Source organism: Capra hircus, chromosome 2 (genome assembly GCF_001704415.2).
Source record: "Capra hircus breed San Clemente chromosome 2, ASM170441v1, whole genome shotgun sequence".
NCBI lineage: Eukaryota > Metazoa > Chordata > Mammalia > Artiodactyla > Bovidae > Capra > Capra hircus.
In genome coordinates, this window is record NC_030809.1 from 17,285,995 (window position 1) to 17,304,565 (window position 18,571).

The 18,571-nt window shown below is 39.5% G+C and overlaps 1 protein-coding gene across 2 annotated transcripts in view; it reads right to left on the minus strand.

The window, feature by feature from the left end:
* LOC102186814 (nuclear body protein SP140-like protein) overlaps positions 1–18,571 on the minus strand; it is a 93,180-nt gene that overhangs the window by 18,208 nt on the left and 56,401 nt on the right. For both annotated transcript variants that reach the window (XM_013973246.2, XM_013973259.2), the window contains exons 13-15: positions 16,012–16,065; positions 2,636–2,683; positions 1,272–1,376 (exon numbers count right to left, since the gene is read on the minus strand). In XM_013973246.2, the coding sequence (XP_013828700.2) occupies positions 1,272–1,376; positions 2,636–2,683; positions 16,012–16,065 (207 nt within the window). The remainder of the gene's footprint in view (positions 1–1,271; positions 1,377–2,635; positions 2,684–16,011; positions 16,066–18,571) is intronic.

Genomic DNA, 18,571 nt, shown 5'->3' on the forward strand with positions numbered 1-18,571 from the left:
GGGTGGCAAAGAGTCGGACATGACTGAGCAACTAACATACACGCAAACGCAAAAAACCCATTTATGTTGGATTGGCCAAAAAGCTCATTTGGAGTTTTCTGTAAGATATGGAAAACCTGAACAAACTTTTTGCCCAACCCAATACTTGTTGGTATCGAATGAACTATATTTTGGGAGGAGGGAATCAGTTAGGATAGATGAGCAAGTTGAGCATTTGTACTATAACAATTATAATTTGCAAGCTTTTACATCTATTATCTTGCTTTTTTCTCATAATATGGTAAGGCAAGTTTTATTATTATTCCCATTTGGGTGAAGACTAAGTTCAGTATGAGAGATACTACATTGACCCACACAAAATAGACACTCTTGGTACAGCTGAAACTCAAATTCAGGTCTTCTGAGCCTAAAGGCTGTGCTCTTTTTCAGTGAGCCAAAGGCCAGACAGACATTACAGGGAATCGACTGTGAAGGCTGTTGTTGGGTTTCTCAAATGTGTACATCTTCCATCCTGTTATTGAAGCACTTGCCCTTGTATTGGGTGCAGATGGGAACCCTTGGGCACTTTCCATGGCAGGAGAGGAGATGGCCTGTTTAGCTAATGTTCATTAATTTATTAAGTGTGGAAATGCTGTCTTTCCCCCAGCTTCTCTAGGATGCTATGTGGAAAAGAGCCAACAGAGAAGAATTGAGCCTGCTTTCTTCAGAAAGTCTGGTTCCCAGATGGCCCTTGGCTGGCATCTGGGAACGTGGTCTTGGGAAGGGGGTCTCACTATTCCCAGGCTTAAGAGTGGCTCACTGTGCTTGAACTGTTGGTATAAACGATATAGTGTGTGTGGAATGCCTGCTTTCCTTCCAAGAGTTTGGAATTTTGGCATGTGCTAGCCAGAGGGTACTTACGTAACTAACCCCTGGTAAAAGCCCTGGACTCTCAGGCTCAGGGCAGCTTCCCTCGCAGACAACACTGCACATCATTGCTGGAGAATTAAGTGCGTCACGGTGACCCCTCTGGGAGAGGACTTTGGAAACTGACATCTGTACCATGTGCTTCTTCCCCTTGCTGATTTTTTTGGTGTGCCTTTTCAATAGAATAAATAACAGCCACGAGTTCAACAATATGCTGAGTCCTTTCAGTCTTCCTAGAGAACCACCAGACCTGGGGACAGTCTTAGAAACATGTCCCTCCCCCCAACAAGGGTCCACAACCTGTACAATACATCATTCACATGGGAGTTTTCTAACTGAAAAGTGTAGAATATTGTGAAGCCCACCTTTTTTCATTTTCTCCTTATATAAAATTCCCTTCGCCTCACCACAAGTCACGGGAAGCTGATCACGTTGAAAATCCATATTTGTATCTCTGGGAACTCTTGGACCTGCAAGGAAGCATGCGTTTTTTTTCATTCCATCTTGCTCTAAAATGGTCTCTCCTCCCCCATCTTGAGATCCTTCTTTATAACTTAAAATGTAATAGGAGGATTTCTCCCATGAATTAGATACATATCTAGGTCTTTCTTTATGGCAGGTTAGGTCCATAAACCTAATGTCACTTTATATCCCAATCCTCTGAAATCCTAAATACACACCTCTTGAAGCAGGATCTGAATTCCCAAGCTTGCCAGCCCCAGCTACCTATTGCACGATCATTTTCTTCCTGCTGTTTTGAAGGAAGATTTATAGTCATATCATTGCTTTGAAGTTATACAGATGGAGAAAAAGCCTCAATTTTTCATTTTTTCTCCCTGTGTGAGGGCTCAACTGGGGCAACAAAGCAGGATTGCAATGGGCCCCCAGCGGGTCAGTTCCACCTTCCCGCCTTGCTTTCTGCTTTGCTTCACTTCTCTTTCATGTGAGCTTTCTCTGCTCCTACAATGTAACTTGCTCTAAAAGAAACCACAAATTGCTCAGGGAGAGGGCCTCTGTATTCCCTGGGGTGAGGGTGCTGAGGTCTGATTCCTCTGAAGCAGGTGCTGAAAATCTTAGAAAGAATGTCAGTAGTGGGAACATTTTCTCTTGCCCTTCTGGCCAGTATTGCAGGGGATCCATTAAAGACCAATGTTGGGCCTTCTCTCTTGATGGGGAGGGTAGGCTGTGGACAGTCCTTCCAGAGTCAGTTCTATTAGAGTTGGGTGGGTGCAGGAGGCCATTCAAATTCACCTGCCACCCACCGATTTACAGAGGAGGAAATTGAGGCCAAAAAAATGAGTGACCAGCCAAAGTTATACAATCAAAGAAATTTTAGGAATTTCTTTGGTAACAGGTCCCGTTGCCACTCAGAGTCCCCTTTGGTGGCTAGCCTATGGCTCTCTATGTAGGCAAGAGATGAATGAGCTAAATACTATGTGAGTCATACTCTTTAGATACATTTCTTCATATTTCCTTCCTCAAAAGTTATCACCATGGTGAGGGGAGACCTGCTCAGGAGGCCTGGGGGTCTCTCACAGATCAATTGACTAATCAGTGAAGCGGCTGCCTGTCATGTTGTTGAAACTGAGCAGGAGCAGGAACTATCCTAACATTTGTTACTGGCTCTATAAGTTAATTAAGAAAATTGACTGATCACTAAAAACATGAATTATAAAATAGAAATTTGCATTAGTTTAGTTAAAAATGCATTAATCATTTATTTTTTTACCTCTTTTTCTGCCTCTTTTCAAAGACTCAGTGCAGACTGTTTCTATCCCTGGGAGAAAGTAGAAAGATAACATAAATGTGTCTTTTTACAACATTTTGTTGCAAATAGTATTTTGCAAAAATACCATTCAAATGTCACTTTTCAGGAGTCTGTCTAGTACATCAGGAAAAATGTCAAATACCTTGATAAGGAGTTAGGGGTTTTTTCTGTAAAGGGCCAGAGAAGAAAATATTTAAGGTGCTATGGACCACAATTTCTTTTGTGATTACTCAGCTCTACTGTTTTATTGTGAAGGCATCCATAGACAATTCATAAATGGTAAGATGTGGCTCTGGCTGTGTTCCACTAAAAATTCATTAATGAAACAGTTCATGGATTGACTTTGCCCTGTGGACCTTAGTTTGGGGAACCGTGGTCTAGACTTAGTTACAAAGATGATGCAAGATATATCCTGTATTTCTTTTACTAACATTTCCCAGTCATTCCAAATAAAATTGAAACCATGTCTTACACATTTCCCAAGTAACAGAGCAGCAATGTGAGCAGAGTAATGAAGCTGGACATCTGTCAATTCTTTATTGTGCACCAGGAACGATCCTTAGAACCTGTCTCTATTGATTTACTTTATCCTTAGAGCAAATTTATCAAATAAGAACTAATACTATCCTCATCTTACAGATGAGAAAATTGATGTGCACAGCTAAAAATACAAATTAAATAAAAGCACTGAAGATTTATAAAGAGGCAGCGATTAAAGGTAGTAATATTAGGTCTCAAGGAAAACTTTATGCTCAATTCTGTAGGTCAGGTAACTGCCGCAAAACTAAACTTGAAAGCTTTTTGATAAAAAATGGTGGCAAAAATGAGCAAGGACTGACAAAAAAACGAACAAACAAACTAGTTCAATGGCCCAAAGAAGGGAAGCTTATAAAATTGATTTTTGTTTTTGTTGCTGTTTTTCCATCACTAGGTCGTGTCTGACTTTGTGACCTCATGGACTGTAGCATGCCAGGCTCCTCTGTCCTCCACTATCTCCCAGAGTTTGCTCAAAATCATGTCCATTGAATCATTGATATTATCTAACCATCTCATCCTCTGCTGCCCCCTTCTCTTTTTGCCTTCAATGTAAAATTGATGCCTAAGTTCCTAAAGTTGTAGGTAGGGTTAGAGATAGCACAAAATGTTGACTTAGATATTTCAGAAAAATGTAGTATCTGATTCAATTGCTGATTGCATCCGAAAAGATCAGGCATGTCCATGTGCCATCATTCAGCAGTGTCTGAACGTTGAAGTCAGGGATGCTTTTTAGCTAAAGGTCTGTGCCCATCATTCAGTTCCCACGGCTAGAATCCTAGAGTACTACTTTGGTAATGCTGGTTCCAGGAGAAAACAGCTCATGTATGAAGCTGAGGTGGGCCTTGCTGGCCAGTTAGTCTCTTTATTATTATTTCACTTTACAGAGGAATAAACTCAGGCAGAAGGGGCAATGTGACGGACCCAAGTCCACAGGACTGCCTCACGGGGGTGGGACGTGGGGCAGGACAGTGTCATCACTTGTGAGTTACCCAGTGTTTTATAGCTACAACTATTTCCAGCCTCAAAAGTTATCAGTTCAGCACTGCAGAAGCCCTTGGGCCTTGGGTTCTGGTTGCAGATTCCACCACTATGCTACTTGTTTGAAGTATCATCTTTGTCTCCCTGTCATGTTTTAGAAGTTGACTAAATCTGGTATATTTCTCAATGGTTAGTAGCTATAGAAAGTAATTAGAGAAATAAGCCTATTAATAAAAGTGTAGAATAAAACATATGAATTTAGATGTTTAGTTATTGAACATTTATTTATATATTTATTTCCTCTTGGTTTGCCTCTTTGAGGCTCTGTTACTCAGAATCTCAATTCTATGTCTTTCCCCTCTTTCTGAGAAAATAGAAAAATATAAAACAGATGCTGCTGAAAAGTTGCATTGCATGTAATAATACTTTTAAAAAATTCCATTTTACTGTAAATTGTCAAGATCCTACTGCATAAAGAAAAATAAATGCTCCAGAGCCTTGCACTTACCAAGCCTTTGATGGTTAACCTGGGTTCCTAGATTTCATGTTGTTTACTCTCACACTAATCCAAACACATATGTCTACATTTAAAAGAACTTAAGCCAAGTTTTATTTCTTGTATCTAAAGGAACACTTTGAGAATGATAATAATGAAAGCTGAAAATGAAGGAGAGTAAAAAAGCTGGCTTAAAACTCCACATTCAAAAAACTAAAATCATGGCACCCAGTCCCATTACTTCTTGGCAAATAGATGTGGAAATAATGGAAACAATGAGAGACTTTAATTTTTTGGGCTCCAAACTCACTGCAGTTGGTGACTGCAGCCATGAAATTAAAAGATGCTTGCTCCTTGGAAGAAAAGCTATGACCAACCCAGATGCCATATTAAAAAGTAGAGACATTATTTTGCCAGCAAAGTTCCCTCTAGTCAAAGCTATGGTTTTTCCAGTAGTCATGTATATATGTGAGAGTTGGACTAGAAAAAAAAGCTGAGTCCCAGAGAATTGATACTTTTGAACTGTGGTGTTGGAGAAGACTCTTTAGAGTCCCTTGGACAGCAAGGAGTTCAAAACACTCAATCCTAAAGGAAATCAGTCCTGAATATTCATTGGAAGGACTGATGCTGAAGCTGAAACTCCCATACTTTGGCCACCTGATGCAAAGAACTGACTAATTGGAAAAGACCCTGATTCTGGGAAAGACTGAAGGCAGGCGGAGAAGGAGACAACAGAGGATGAGATGGTTGGATGGCATCACTGACTCAATGGACATGAGTTTGATCAAACTCCGAGAGTTGGTGATGGACAGGGAAGCCTGCTGTGCTGCAGTCCAAGGGGTCGCAAAGAGTCGGACGCGACTGAGCGACGAACTGAACAGTTGTTACGTGCTTATTATATGCTAGACACAAATTAAGACCCTTACATTTACTAATTTATCTTAGGGAGTTTTACTATCCCCATTACCTATAAAGAAACTGAAGCATCCTGAAATTTAAAAAATTAAGTTTAGCAATCCAGGTTTCCTTTGCTTGAGAGGCAGAATCAATGCAGTAATGCAAGAATTTGGATTATCTAGGGATATGTGACGGAGAAGGCAATGGCATCCTACTCCAGTACTCTTGCCTAGAGAATCCCATGGACGGAGGAGCCTGGTGGGCTTCAGTTCATGGGGTCGCTAAGAGTCGGACACGACTGAGCGACTTCCCTTTCACTTTTCACTTTCATTCACTGGAGAAGGAAATGGCAACCCACTCCAGTGTTCTTGCCTGCAGAATCCCAGGGATGGGGGAGCCTAGTGGGCTGCTGTCTCTGGGGTCGCAGACAGTCGGACACGACTGAAGTGACTTAGCAGCAGCAGGGATATGTGATGGTGACCTACACAAATAACACATTGGCCATCATCTTAACCCTGAATGAAGGCTTTTGGGCTGAAAATATGAAAGAGACAAAAGAGCTTGTTCACATGGGTTTGGACAAAAAAAGATCTAAAGAATTAACCAAGAGAAATTGCCAAAGTAGAATTTGTAGAAATATAATTTCAAGTCACAGAAAATCTTAGGGTGAGAGATATCAAAAAAGGTTGATTGAAACCCTATCTCAGGTGAATAGGCTCTCAGATATAAGAGGCTGTGAGAGGAACGATGAGGGGGCTTGTGCAGGTGAATTTCTTGAAGGCCGTGTTCAAACATGTTGATTCCCAAGGCAGGGCCGTGGAATGTGCACCTCTCCTCCCTCCCTTCTTTTATTCTTTGTTTGCATCTCTCCCCTTCATTCTTTCCCCTTTTCCCTCTTCCTTCCTTTGTTTCTTTCTCTTTCTTGCACTGGACTACAGTTTGGGCCTGTTTAACCGTAGGTTCTTAGGTGAACAAAAAATATCTTCTCTTCCTGTTTTTCTCTGGCACTGCTTGATTCACCTTCCTTCAAACCTGTTGTGAAATGAAGTCGCTCAGTCGTGTCCGACTCTTTGTGATCCCATGGACTGTAGCCTACCAGGTTCCTCCATCCATGGGATTTTCCGGGCAAGAGTACTGGAGTGGGTTGCCAGTTCCTTCTCCAGGAGATCTTCCTGACCCAGGGACTGAACCTGGGTTTCCCGCATTGTAGGCAAATGCTTTACCGTCTGAGCCACCAGGCAAACCTGCTAGGCCAAATAAATTAAAGATACATAAGTAGTCTGGTTTAGCTTAAGAGTTCTCCTTACTGGGAGCTTTGCGGTTTAAGTCCAGGTAATAAGTGTTCTTTGTGAAGTTTCTCTCTCAATAGACCACAGAAAGTAGAGTGGTTGTTCTTGGGTTTCCTATTCAAATAGACTATCTATTGGCACCAGAGACTTGCTATAGAAGTTCAGTGCTCCCCTCCCCTCAAGGCAAGTGAGGAAGCTTCCAAGATAATTAATCTGTGTCTCCAAGGGCTTAAGGGAGGCAGCGGTGTTTAAAGACTCAAACCTGGAAAGTCTAGAGAGGGGCCTAGAAAGTCTGAAGACCATGAAGAGGCATGAGCCTTCCCTGGGAAGGGAGAGGTTCAGTTAATTCTTGAGAGATACTGTGTCCAGGAGAACGTTTTGGATGAAAGAGGTGACCCTAGGAGGGGTGTGGACCTCCTGGAAGCTGGGAGGCTAAGAAGGAAGTGGTAAGCCATCAGTTGGATTTCCTGCATCAGGGGAACTTCAGTTGAGAAATTCTCCCCGAAGGGGGAGGATCTCTGAAGAACCCACAGATGTGACTCATGGCTCTGCCATTTCTGGGAGGAGTGAAGGGTTTATTGTTAGAGGGCCATTCCTGCTCTTGACTACTTCCTTCTCTCCTTCCTCCCCAACTTGAATCAGCCAAAAGCAGTAGATACTGAACAGCATTAGAGAAGATGTGTAGATGGCCGAAGAGGCTGGTCTTACCCAATTTCCCCCCTACCTGTTTTACAGTTTTAATACTATATCAGCTCAGTCTTTTAAATGTTGAGTGAGAATATCACTGCTGCTGAAAAGGATTAACACAACTCTGGGGCTTATTTAAGACTTCATCCTGTGGCACAGAAAGAACTATTTAAGAGAACAGGTTTGATAAGGAAGGAAGTAGGAGAAGGAAAAACATGTGATCTGTGCTTAGATTTCTCATTCCAACTATTAAATCAAATATGGCAGTGAGATTTCACAAAAACTCAGAGGACAGAATTCTTAGACCAGGTAAGTATAACCTGGGAAATAAACAAGATGATAAAGATAAGTATGGGATGCTTCCCTGGTGGCTGAGAATAGGCCTGCCAATGCAGGAGACATGGGTTTGATCCCTGGTTGGGGAAGAAGATCCCACATGCTGTGGAGTCACTAAGCCATGCATTGAAACTACTGAGCCTGTGCTCTCGAGCCTGGGAACTGAAGCTTCTGAGCCCACAAGCTGCTGCTGAAGTGTGCACAACCCACTCCAGTTTTCTTGCCTGGAGAATTCCATGGACAGAGGAGCATGGCAGGCTACAGTCCATGGGATCACAAAGAGACATGACTGAGTGACTAATACTACTACTATAGTTTAAAATATATTTAATATATAATAATAATAATATATTCAAATATGTATCTAGTATTAGAAATAATCAGAAGAAATTGAAAGGATTTCTTCCAAATGAAAGAAATGTATATCCAAATATGTTTTCAGCTCCAGAAGAAAAATCTTGTCATCTCTACAGCGCCAGGCAAACCCAGCAGCAGTGTTTTATAGGATATGATTTTAAAGAATGACCAAAAGAAATAGAGTAGAGAAGAAAAATATTAGTAGAACGGGAAGGGAGCAGGAAAAAGAAGAGAGATAAAGAAGAGAATACAAGGAACGAGGTAGAAGTGAAAATCACAGAACTCAGTTCAGAGAATGGGGTGTCACCTGTCTCTACGGCACCAACAGTGTGGTGTGTGCTCTGAGTTTGGTTTACGTAATTGTGTATATTGGGCATAGATCTGATGTGATACCAGGAGTCTGCCTTCTGGTTAATTGATTAAATTCTCTCTTGTCTGCTTCTCCTCATTCCATTGAGAGCTGTGTTCATCAGTTACAACAGACTTTTCTAACACTTTCTCCCTTATTTTCCACTCAACGCTAACTTGTCTCTGGCCACAAAGCTCTGGGTTGCATCCACATTCCAGCTCCTTTTATTGCCCAAGTGCCTCAGGAGACAACAAGGCCAGGCTTGAACCAACAAAGAGTCTGACTTTGCCTCTTTGAGGAAATCAGGGACTTGGGAGGAAAACGTGGAGAACAAGTAAGCAGATTGCTGTTTGTCACCCATAAATTTTCCCTCTTTTCTTTCTTTTTCTTTTTTTTCCCTCTTTTCTTTCATAGGACGCTTGGCTGCCTGCAGCCTCCCCTTGCACGTAGCTCTGGCCATGTGACCAAGTGTGGGCCAATGGGATGTGAGCAGAATAGTCTGGGTCTTTCCATTAGAAGAAAAATGTGGGTGATATCCCTATCAACAGAAAGCAGTGAACAAATCCTTAGCATTCTTGAAGAAGAGAACCAAAGTAAGAGAAGACACAACTGAAGATAAGTTCAAGAAAACATTTTCCGAAATTATTTTAAAAAATCAAGTATCCTTTGTGTAAGTACATGCATTTTCACTCTGTAGCAGAGAAAATAGATTCCAGTCAACCCTGAAATATATTCCAGCAAACTTACTGGACTTTAAAGATAAAGAATTGAATGGGCAGCCCGGGCCCAAAGCCCAAGTCATTTTCAAGGGAGAGGAATCTCTTTGGCTGTAGAATTTTCTATAGTAACATTGAATGCCACAGAAGGTTTTGGGAAAATCCTACAAGACAGTTCTAGAAGTAAAGAACAAGCAAATTATTTTCAGGTACAAATAATAAAAGCAAGTACTTTTGAATAGGGATATTTTGGAAATATTGGTCCTATGAGTACTTATTGAGAAAACGGATAGAGGGTCCACTTTAGCAAACCAAGACAGGACTGAGACATTTTGGCAAGAAGATTAAAATAAAAATGTAAATGAGGTGAAAGACCAGAGTGATAAGTGTATATGTCCTGAAAATATAGATATAATGTAATACCAAAAAAATTGCAGAGGAAGGCAGAAATATGAGTGGTAGAGCAAGGTCATTGTCTGTTTTACTGTTGGGAGTCAAGGGGTATTATTTGGATAAATAAAGGAAAAGTATAAAGCACTTTTTATATATGAGAGGTAAAAAATAAAGGGAACGTGTGGCCTAAATTGGGTGGGAGAGGAAAGAGACTGGACAGAGAAATATAGGATACATGCTAATTTTGCAGATCTACTGGGTGGGAAATTAACGGGATCTGTCTTCAGAGAGGATCAAAGGTGCCATATAAAGGTACTTCTGAGAGTAATTACTACAACAAAAGAATAAACCTTTGTAAATGAAAGTATATACTCCCAACCAAAGGAAATATGGGAAATGAATAAGAACTCAACCATTCATTTCTTTTAAAGGAAAGAAGTGGCTCATGTTTCTCCTACTCAGGAGAAATGTGGCAGGGCTAACTGCAAGACCAGTTGGGAGGGTGAGTCTCAGCTAAGCACTCCTGTGCCCAGCTTTAACCACTGCAACCAAAATGCAAACCTTCCTAAGTATCACAGGTGTGCACATGCACATAAATGCATTGAAGACAGAATGCAGGGTGTTGACATTTTTAATATCCAAGACACTAGAACAAGATGAGTTATCAGTACAAATTAACATGACAGAAACTAGTTCAAACATTTTGGTCCTAACAATAAAAGGACATGGACTTAACTCACTTATTTAAATAATATATTTTGTAATTAAATTACAAAGTAAATCCCACCTTTTAACCATATACAAAAGACTCAAATAAAAACACATTTTTAAACGCTGAAAATCAATGTACAGGCAAAGGTAATTTCGGCATACATCAACAAAAGAAACCAGGGAATCCTGATATGATTATCAAAAAAAGTATAATCCAGGACAAAATATTTTAAGCAAATAGAAATTACAGGAAATATCATAAGAGGTAAAAACACTCTACTAGTAGACAATCTTATTTTTTATTACCCTCAGTCCACAAATGATCAAGTGGACAGAAGGAGAAGGGTATGAAAGACCCAAATAATACATTTTAACAAGGTTGATATTGCTGATATACATTCAACTTCATACCTAGAAAATGGAAATAGAGAATGTACACTTTCTCCCACCCTCTGTTAAACAACTCTTGGGTCAGAGAGTAAATATAAATCCAAATTGCAGGCTGTCTGGCAAGCAACAATAAAAATATTGCCTGTGAGAACCTATGTATTATTTAATTTAAAAAACTAATCTAGAAAGAATGAAAATATGTATATATACAGCCAATCTTCATTACTCACATATTCCAAATTTGTGAAGTCACCCACTGTCTAAAATTGATTTGAAACTCCCAAGTCAGTTCTCATGGCGTTTCCATGGTCATTCGTGGTGGTGTGCAGAGCAGTGAAAAATTTGTGTTGCCAGACGCACGTGTTCCCAGCAGAGGCTGAATAAGACAAAGCTCTGCCTCCTTGTTCCAGCTCATTTTGTAAACAAGCATCCTTTTGCCATCTACTTAATTCCATGTTGTTCTCATTTTTGTGCTTTTTGTTGGTAATTATGCTGCTTAAAATGGCCTCAAGCCTAGTGCTGAAGTGCTGTCTAGTGCTCTTAAGACTGTGACGTGTCTTATGGAGAAAACACGTGTGTTAGACGAGCTCCAATCAGGCATGAGTTATAACGCCGTTGGATGTGAGTTCAACATTAATGAATCAACGTGTATAATAAATTAGGTGTCTTTAAACAGAAACGCTCATGAAACAAAGATCTATGTTTATTGGTTTACAAAAATAGGACCAGAGGCTCACAGGAACCAAACCCTCTATTTCTTTTGGAAGCAAAGCTTTGCTATTAGCTACTTTGGGTTTGGGATGACTTCATATAACCTCTATACCATGAATAATGAGAACTGGCTGTATTTGTATACACATGCACACACACACAATGTATTTTCAGAGTCCACCCAATTTTTTCATTGTTTTTGATTTCAGATGTTATACGTATCTATATTTGGTTCTTTTTTTTAAAATATATATATAGTTTTGAAACATTTTTGTGAATGGATGTGGAGGAACTGGGGAAAAAAAGAGGAATCAAGCACATTATTTTATACTTTTGACTCAAGCAAACTGAGTAGAAATAATGCCATTTAGTGAGAGAAAGGTGGTGGGTGACAGGTTTGGGAGTGAAATAAAGAAATGGGTTTCATGTGTCAAATCTGAGACTCCAAGTGGAAGTTTGGAGTCAGAAGTTGAACTTATGACTTGGCAGTTCAATAGAGGGACCAAAGGAGGTGAAATAAAATTGGTGGTCATTAACATATGGATAGAATTTATAGCTACCAGACTGGACGAAATATCTAGGGATGCTATTTCAGCTACACTCCAACATGTAGATATAGGAAGCCATGAAGGGACCATCACCACCAACAGTACCACAACTATCAACTCTCTGAGCAACATTACCAATGAATGACCAGGAAGGAGCTATAAGCAAGTAGGAGATTGTGATACTTTAGCAGACAAGAGAATGCATCACATTCTCCCAGCTTACTCACCTGATCACAGTGATGCCAAGACCCACCAGGTGTTAGGAAGCAAGAAGCAACTAACAACCTCCCAGTCAGAAAGACCATGATCAGACCTCCCTCTGATAGGCCAACCAGCTTCATCCTCTTGACTGGAGAAGCGAGCTTGTTAGAAAGAGATCCCTTCAGGTCTAAAGCCCAGGCTCCTGGGAGGAGGTCTGCCTCCCCATCCTCAATGCTCCCCATGCCTGCTGCCTACTCCTGCCTCACCCATGAGGTCAGCAGAGCTGCTCATCTATGGTCAATATGTATAGTCTCCTTGGGAGCATGTGGTGTAGAGGCATCCTTACCATTGCGATGAGATCTACAGAGAATCTTCCTTAGCCAACAACACTGATTACATCACTGTACATGACAAAGAACCAACAATGAAAGCTGACCAACCTTCTAATTTGTAGTTTCCTAACATTTCCTTATCCCTCCCTTTATTTTAACATTTTTCCCCCAGATATAAGTATACAATCATATACTTGGATTAAACTTTTCACAGACTGATAGAATGAGTCATTTAAATTACTCTTCCAACACATTCTTAGATGCATCAATATACAGAAGCTTAACTATTTCTAATGCAGAATTTCTTCTCACCTGCCACATGGTGCTAGTACTTTTAACCTGGGCCAAGTATAGTTGGAGGCATAAATCACTCCAAGTATTTGGGATATGTCATTGGCTTAATCTTGTGGAATTAGTCCTTCTTGGTTTCATCATGGTGGAAAAATATGGAGGTTCCCACCTTACATTTAGCACCTAAGGTTGCTAGATTGTGAGGCTGTGTCAATATGTCTATTTGTCACTGGGAACCTCTATTGTGACCGGACCCTGAGCTATGTTGCAAATGAGACGCTTGACTCTTTGCCTCTGGGTGAAACTCAGAATTTTTTTAAAAAGGGAAGCTCTGAGTTCACTTCTTTATTCTGTGGAAGTAGGGAATCATTATCAATTATCCTGCCATGTTCTATAGGATGAGCTATGGGAACTTTATCTACAGCCAACAGCAACTCGGTCTTTAGCATGAGTGCAAGCTTGGCCAAAGTCTTTCAAAATCTTGGAAGCCTTCTATACTTTTGTTTTCGGGGACACCCCAAATCTGGCTTTTCCTTCAATTATGCTAAATTCCCACACAACACCAGTAATAATGCTCACTTTTGAAGTCTGTTAACATATCTTCACCCAAAATGAGTACCATGAGGAAAGACTGAGTTTCAGTAGCCATTAGTAGAGATGTGGTCTGATTTTTCAGGAAGGAGAAGTTGTAGAAAGGTTGAGAGCATGAAATGGGTAAGTTGAGAGGTGTGGAAATGGGACGAGGCCCATAAGGATGAGGTCTGATAAATAGAAGGTGTATAAAGAAGGGTGCTCAGTATTTGGAGATCAAAGAACATTACAGAAAATATTTTGACAATGCTGGGAATAATAATTAACCTATAAGTAGTAAATACTTATAAATACTATATGAGAGAGATCGTCTTAAAAAGGATGTTGTAAATATCCTCGCTTAAATCACTGAACAAATCATTTACGTTATATCTTTAGGTGAAGACAAGAAAGGAAATCTGAATAGAAAAAAGATAAAGGATCTCAAACTAGTTCAGATTTAGCAACAAGATTGGAGACTGTAGTAGAAAAATCTGTATTCATCATATTTTACTGTTTTTAGGTAAGATTCTTTCCAAATACTTTCTCTATTTCTGCCAACAAAATCCAACTCTGTGGGTCTGTGTTTTGTATAAGGCTAACTAGTCAAATTCCAGAGACCAGATTTTTTAAATGTAAGTCTTTGTACCTAACAAAGAATTACACAAAGAGAACAAGGGGAAGCCCTCTCAACCCATAGCTTTAGAAGGAGAGACAGAATTCTCTACCATAAAACTAACACAAAGAATTCATGGGGGAGATGTCCCACATAAAGCATATGAATGGAGGGGACATATGTATATCTATGGCCAATTCATATTGATGTATGGCAAAAACATCATAATATTGTAAAGTAATTATCCTCCAATTAAAATAAATAAATAAATTCAAAACAAGAATTGCCTTGACAGTATTGAGAGTTTTCATAAGAAGGTAAGACATGTCTGTTTGTAACCATTACCAATTTGTTCTGTTCTCTGTGATGTAAATTTGCCTTGAAAGAGTTTTGTGGAAGGGTCTTGTAATACTCTCCTCATTAGAAAGTATTGCCACTTATTACAAATTTCTTAAGAAACTTAATTCTGATTGGTTGTCTTGATCATTTGGAGGCCTGGCCCTAATATTTTAAGTGGCAGGTAGATCCTTAAACTATTATATAGATGCTCCTAAGATTTTATATTAAATCAGAAAAAGATACCTGGCATTCTGATTTCCTCATATGCAAATAGGCAATAAAATGACCATAGATTTCCTACTTAAAAAGATTTCGAGAGTCTTATCTCATTTAAATTTATCCCAGCTCTTTTGTAATGGGAAAAAGATATTTATAGACGGAAACAAATGTGTACAGTATATAAATTTTTTTTAAGTGTTAAGAAAATTCTTAGTGGAAGAACATTAAATAAGACATAAACAAATGGGTATGTCTCTGTTCTCCCTAAATCATTCTGCAAAATCAATGTATTTTTAATTAGAGTTTCCAAAGAACTTGGGAAGGAGACAGGGAGGGCATCTTGAGCGAATTCTAAAATTCACCCCTAGCATCAGTCTGTTGCTACTTCTGAGCTCTCCCTTTTCTCCTGCAATGTTTTCATAAAAGAAAAACTAATATTCAGACAAGTAAAGGTGCTGTGTGATCAAAGTGCCTATATACAAATAGGCGAAACTCATGGCAAAACTTTATGAAAATAATAAAAATTATCAGGTACTTCAAATATTCTAGAATCAAATACAGAGCAATATTTTTAAAAATCTAGAAATGGCTATTATAAATATGATAGGAAACCAAAGAACTAGAGAGAAAAAGGCTAACAAATTTGACCTCCTAAAAATTTATAACTTCTTTAAGACAAAATATTCCGTTAACAAACCTAAAAGAAAAACAACAAATGGGACAAAATATTAGGAACATATAGGAACAAGATTTAGTGTGCATGTATCTGATACAAAGATCTCTATAGTTATGCAGTATAGTAAGAAAAAGAAAAAGATCACAACAGGAGACACTGACCGAGCATTCCATGACAAAGCATTCTATGAAGAAGGAAAAAAAATGACCAATAACAAATGGAAAATACTCAACCACACTAAAAATGGAAAGAGTGCATGTTAAAGCATCCTTTAAAAAAGGTTTTTTGTAGTTCAACTTAAAATGTTATGTATTTTAATTTTCTAGATATGATATAATTTTTAAGAGAGAGAGTATACATAGAATTACTCTATTTAGATAAATAAAACTGTATTACAAAAGGTGTTAACACATGCATAGAAAAATTGTGGAAATGTATATGTTAATATTTACAAGAAACATTTTAAAGTAAGAATAAAAAGCAAGATATTCACATGAAGATATGAGCATTTTGAAAAATAATTACTTTAAAAGGCATGAATCTTTTTCTTATTAAAGGTATAGAAAATATAATAAACTTCATGATGATGTATGGCAAAACCAATACAATATTGTGAAGTAATTAACCTCCAATTAAAATAAATTAAAAAGTTGTTCATTTGTAACATGAAAATCGAGTAAATTCTTATATAGTCTTACTTCTTTTCCCACCGTGTTTTCCCAAAGTAGAATTGCTTCCAATATCCGTGGAATCTAGAAAGTAACAGGTGGTGGTCAGAAACTTAAAAAAACTGTAAACCTGAAAAATCTCTTCACTACTTATGTGCATCAGTTTCCTCATTTATGAATCAGGGATAGCAACAGGTATGCCACTCAGGTTTTACATTTTTTATGAAGATTAAATAAGATTTTATTTGCAAAAGCTAATGAAAAATCACTATATAAATCAGTAATATGTTAGAAGGCCTCCTCCAAAACTATCTAATGAGTTTACAAATAGTTGTCTGAGGTCTTTTTTTTCTGATAGCGTAAAGGATTGTTTGTCTTTTGAGGTCTTTCCAAGGTTGTGACAAAATGACGCTATTATCTTCCAGCAGAAGAACACATTTATTTCTTTGCCCCATGATATTGTCGATTTCATCAGTGTGTTTCAACTATATCACACAGGTATAATCAGTTGGACCCATTCTGTTAAATAGAATTCTTTCCTCCCTGCAGTTCCCCAAAGGGTCAGGTCAAGTAAGTGCAGAGAATAAGGTTGTGACGTGAACTGAGTGCACTCCCTGTCAAAGTGTGTTTAGACTCAAGTGCATCAGGACTGGGAGCTCTGATTTCAGACTCCTGACATCCTGCAGCCCAAGGTCCTGTGACCTGCACCTTCTGTAACTGGTCCACCCCCTGTTGGGAGCTGCTTGAAGTTCTCCTTGAACACTGATCACCTTGCACAGCTGCTCCTGGGTCTGGGGTATCTATTTAACCACCTCTACCCTGACCTTGGGTGGCCTTACCCGTCCTATCCATGCTTGGTGACTTTCAGTCATTGCTTCTTGGCCTCTTGGAACACTTTTTGGAGAATACATGACACAGGAGCACTTCTAAGCCCTTGGAGCTCTGCTCCTAAGTTATGGCTTGTAAAGAAATTTTCACTTACATCTCCTCCCCTCCTCTTTCCCTGACTCCCACATCACAGGGTGACTCTGCCTCTGACATCTCTTTCTCTTGTTACTGCTCCTCACTGTCCTTGTCCCTTCCTTTTAATCTGTTTTTACTCTTCACCCAAAATATGCATTTTTATTTTTCTATTCTTTTCTTTATATACTTCTCCAATCCACTCATTGATGACATTTTTTACATACATTTGTACTTTTATGTGACATTATTCTTTTCCAAAAATACTGTTTGTTACATTTATATATATTCAGTTCAGTTCACTTCAGTCGCTCAGTCATGTCCGACTCTTTGCGACCCCATGAATTGCAGCACGCCGGACTCCCCTGTCCATCACCAACTCCCGGAGTTCACTCAAACTCACATCCATCGAGTCGGTGATGCCATCCAGCCATCTCATCCTCTGTCGTCCCCTTCTCCTCCTGCCCCCAGTTCCTCCCAGCATCAGAGTCTTTTCCCATGAGTCAACTCTCCGCATGAGGTGGCCAAAGTACTGGAGTTTCAGCTTTAGCATCAGTCCTTCCAAAGAACACCCAGGACTGATCTCCTTTAGAATGGACTGGTTGGATCTCCTTGCAGTCCAAGGGACTCTCAAGAGTCTTCTCCAACACCACACTTCAAACGCATCAATTCCTCGGTGCTCAGCTTTCTTCACAGTCCAACTCTCACATCCATACATGACAACAGGAAAAACCATAACCTTGACTGGATGGACCTTCGTTGACAAAGTAATGTCTCTGCTTTTGAATATGCTATCTAGGTTGATCATAATTTTCCTTCCAAGGAGTAAGCATCTTTTAATTTCATGGCTGCAGTCACCATCTGCAGTGATTTTGGAGCCCCCCAAAATAAAGTCTGCCACTGTTTCCACTGTTTCCCCATCTATTTCCCATGAAGTGATGGGACCAGATGCCATGATCTTCGTTTTCTGAATGTTGAGTTTTAAGCCAACTTTTTCACTCTCCTCTTTCACTTTCATCAAGAGGCTTTTTAGTTCCTTTATACACATATTCAATTATTAAAGTAACTTTAGTAGATATTCTCATATAAATACCGTAATATATGAATTTTTGCCAGACAAATGTCCAAATGTTGAAACACAGAAGGTAGACTTTTTTTTTCTATTCACTCAACAAGGTTGCTGAGCATCTCTCACGTGTCAGGTGCTCAGGTGAATGATGGTGACGACGCAGGGCAGAAGACTACTGACGCATCAGTGCTTATCAATCTTAGGAGCAACTAGGGAACTGATGCACAAAGACGGATGCACATTGAAACACGGAGACTGTTAAGACACATTGTACAGTCTACTCTGGGGATGCAGAAGGCAGGAAGAACTAGCCTGGTTTGAAATGAGGGACCTTTTCTAGCGGAAGAATCATGGAAGAAGGAGGTAAACAGATTAGGGAGAAAGGTGACTAAGACGACAGCCCCAAATGGATGGAAGTGCACATACCAAAGTCTGGATTCAGCAAGTGCAGGAAACCAAGAAGAGTTCAGTGTGTCTGAACACCGAGTGAGACAAGGAGAGGCAATGATGAGGATGGAGAAAGATGCAGGGGCCTCAGGTAGGGAGTTTGGAAGTCACTCA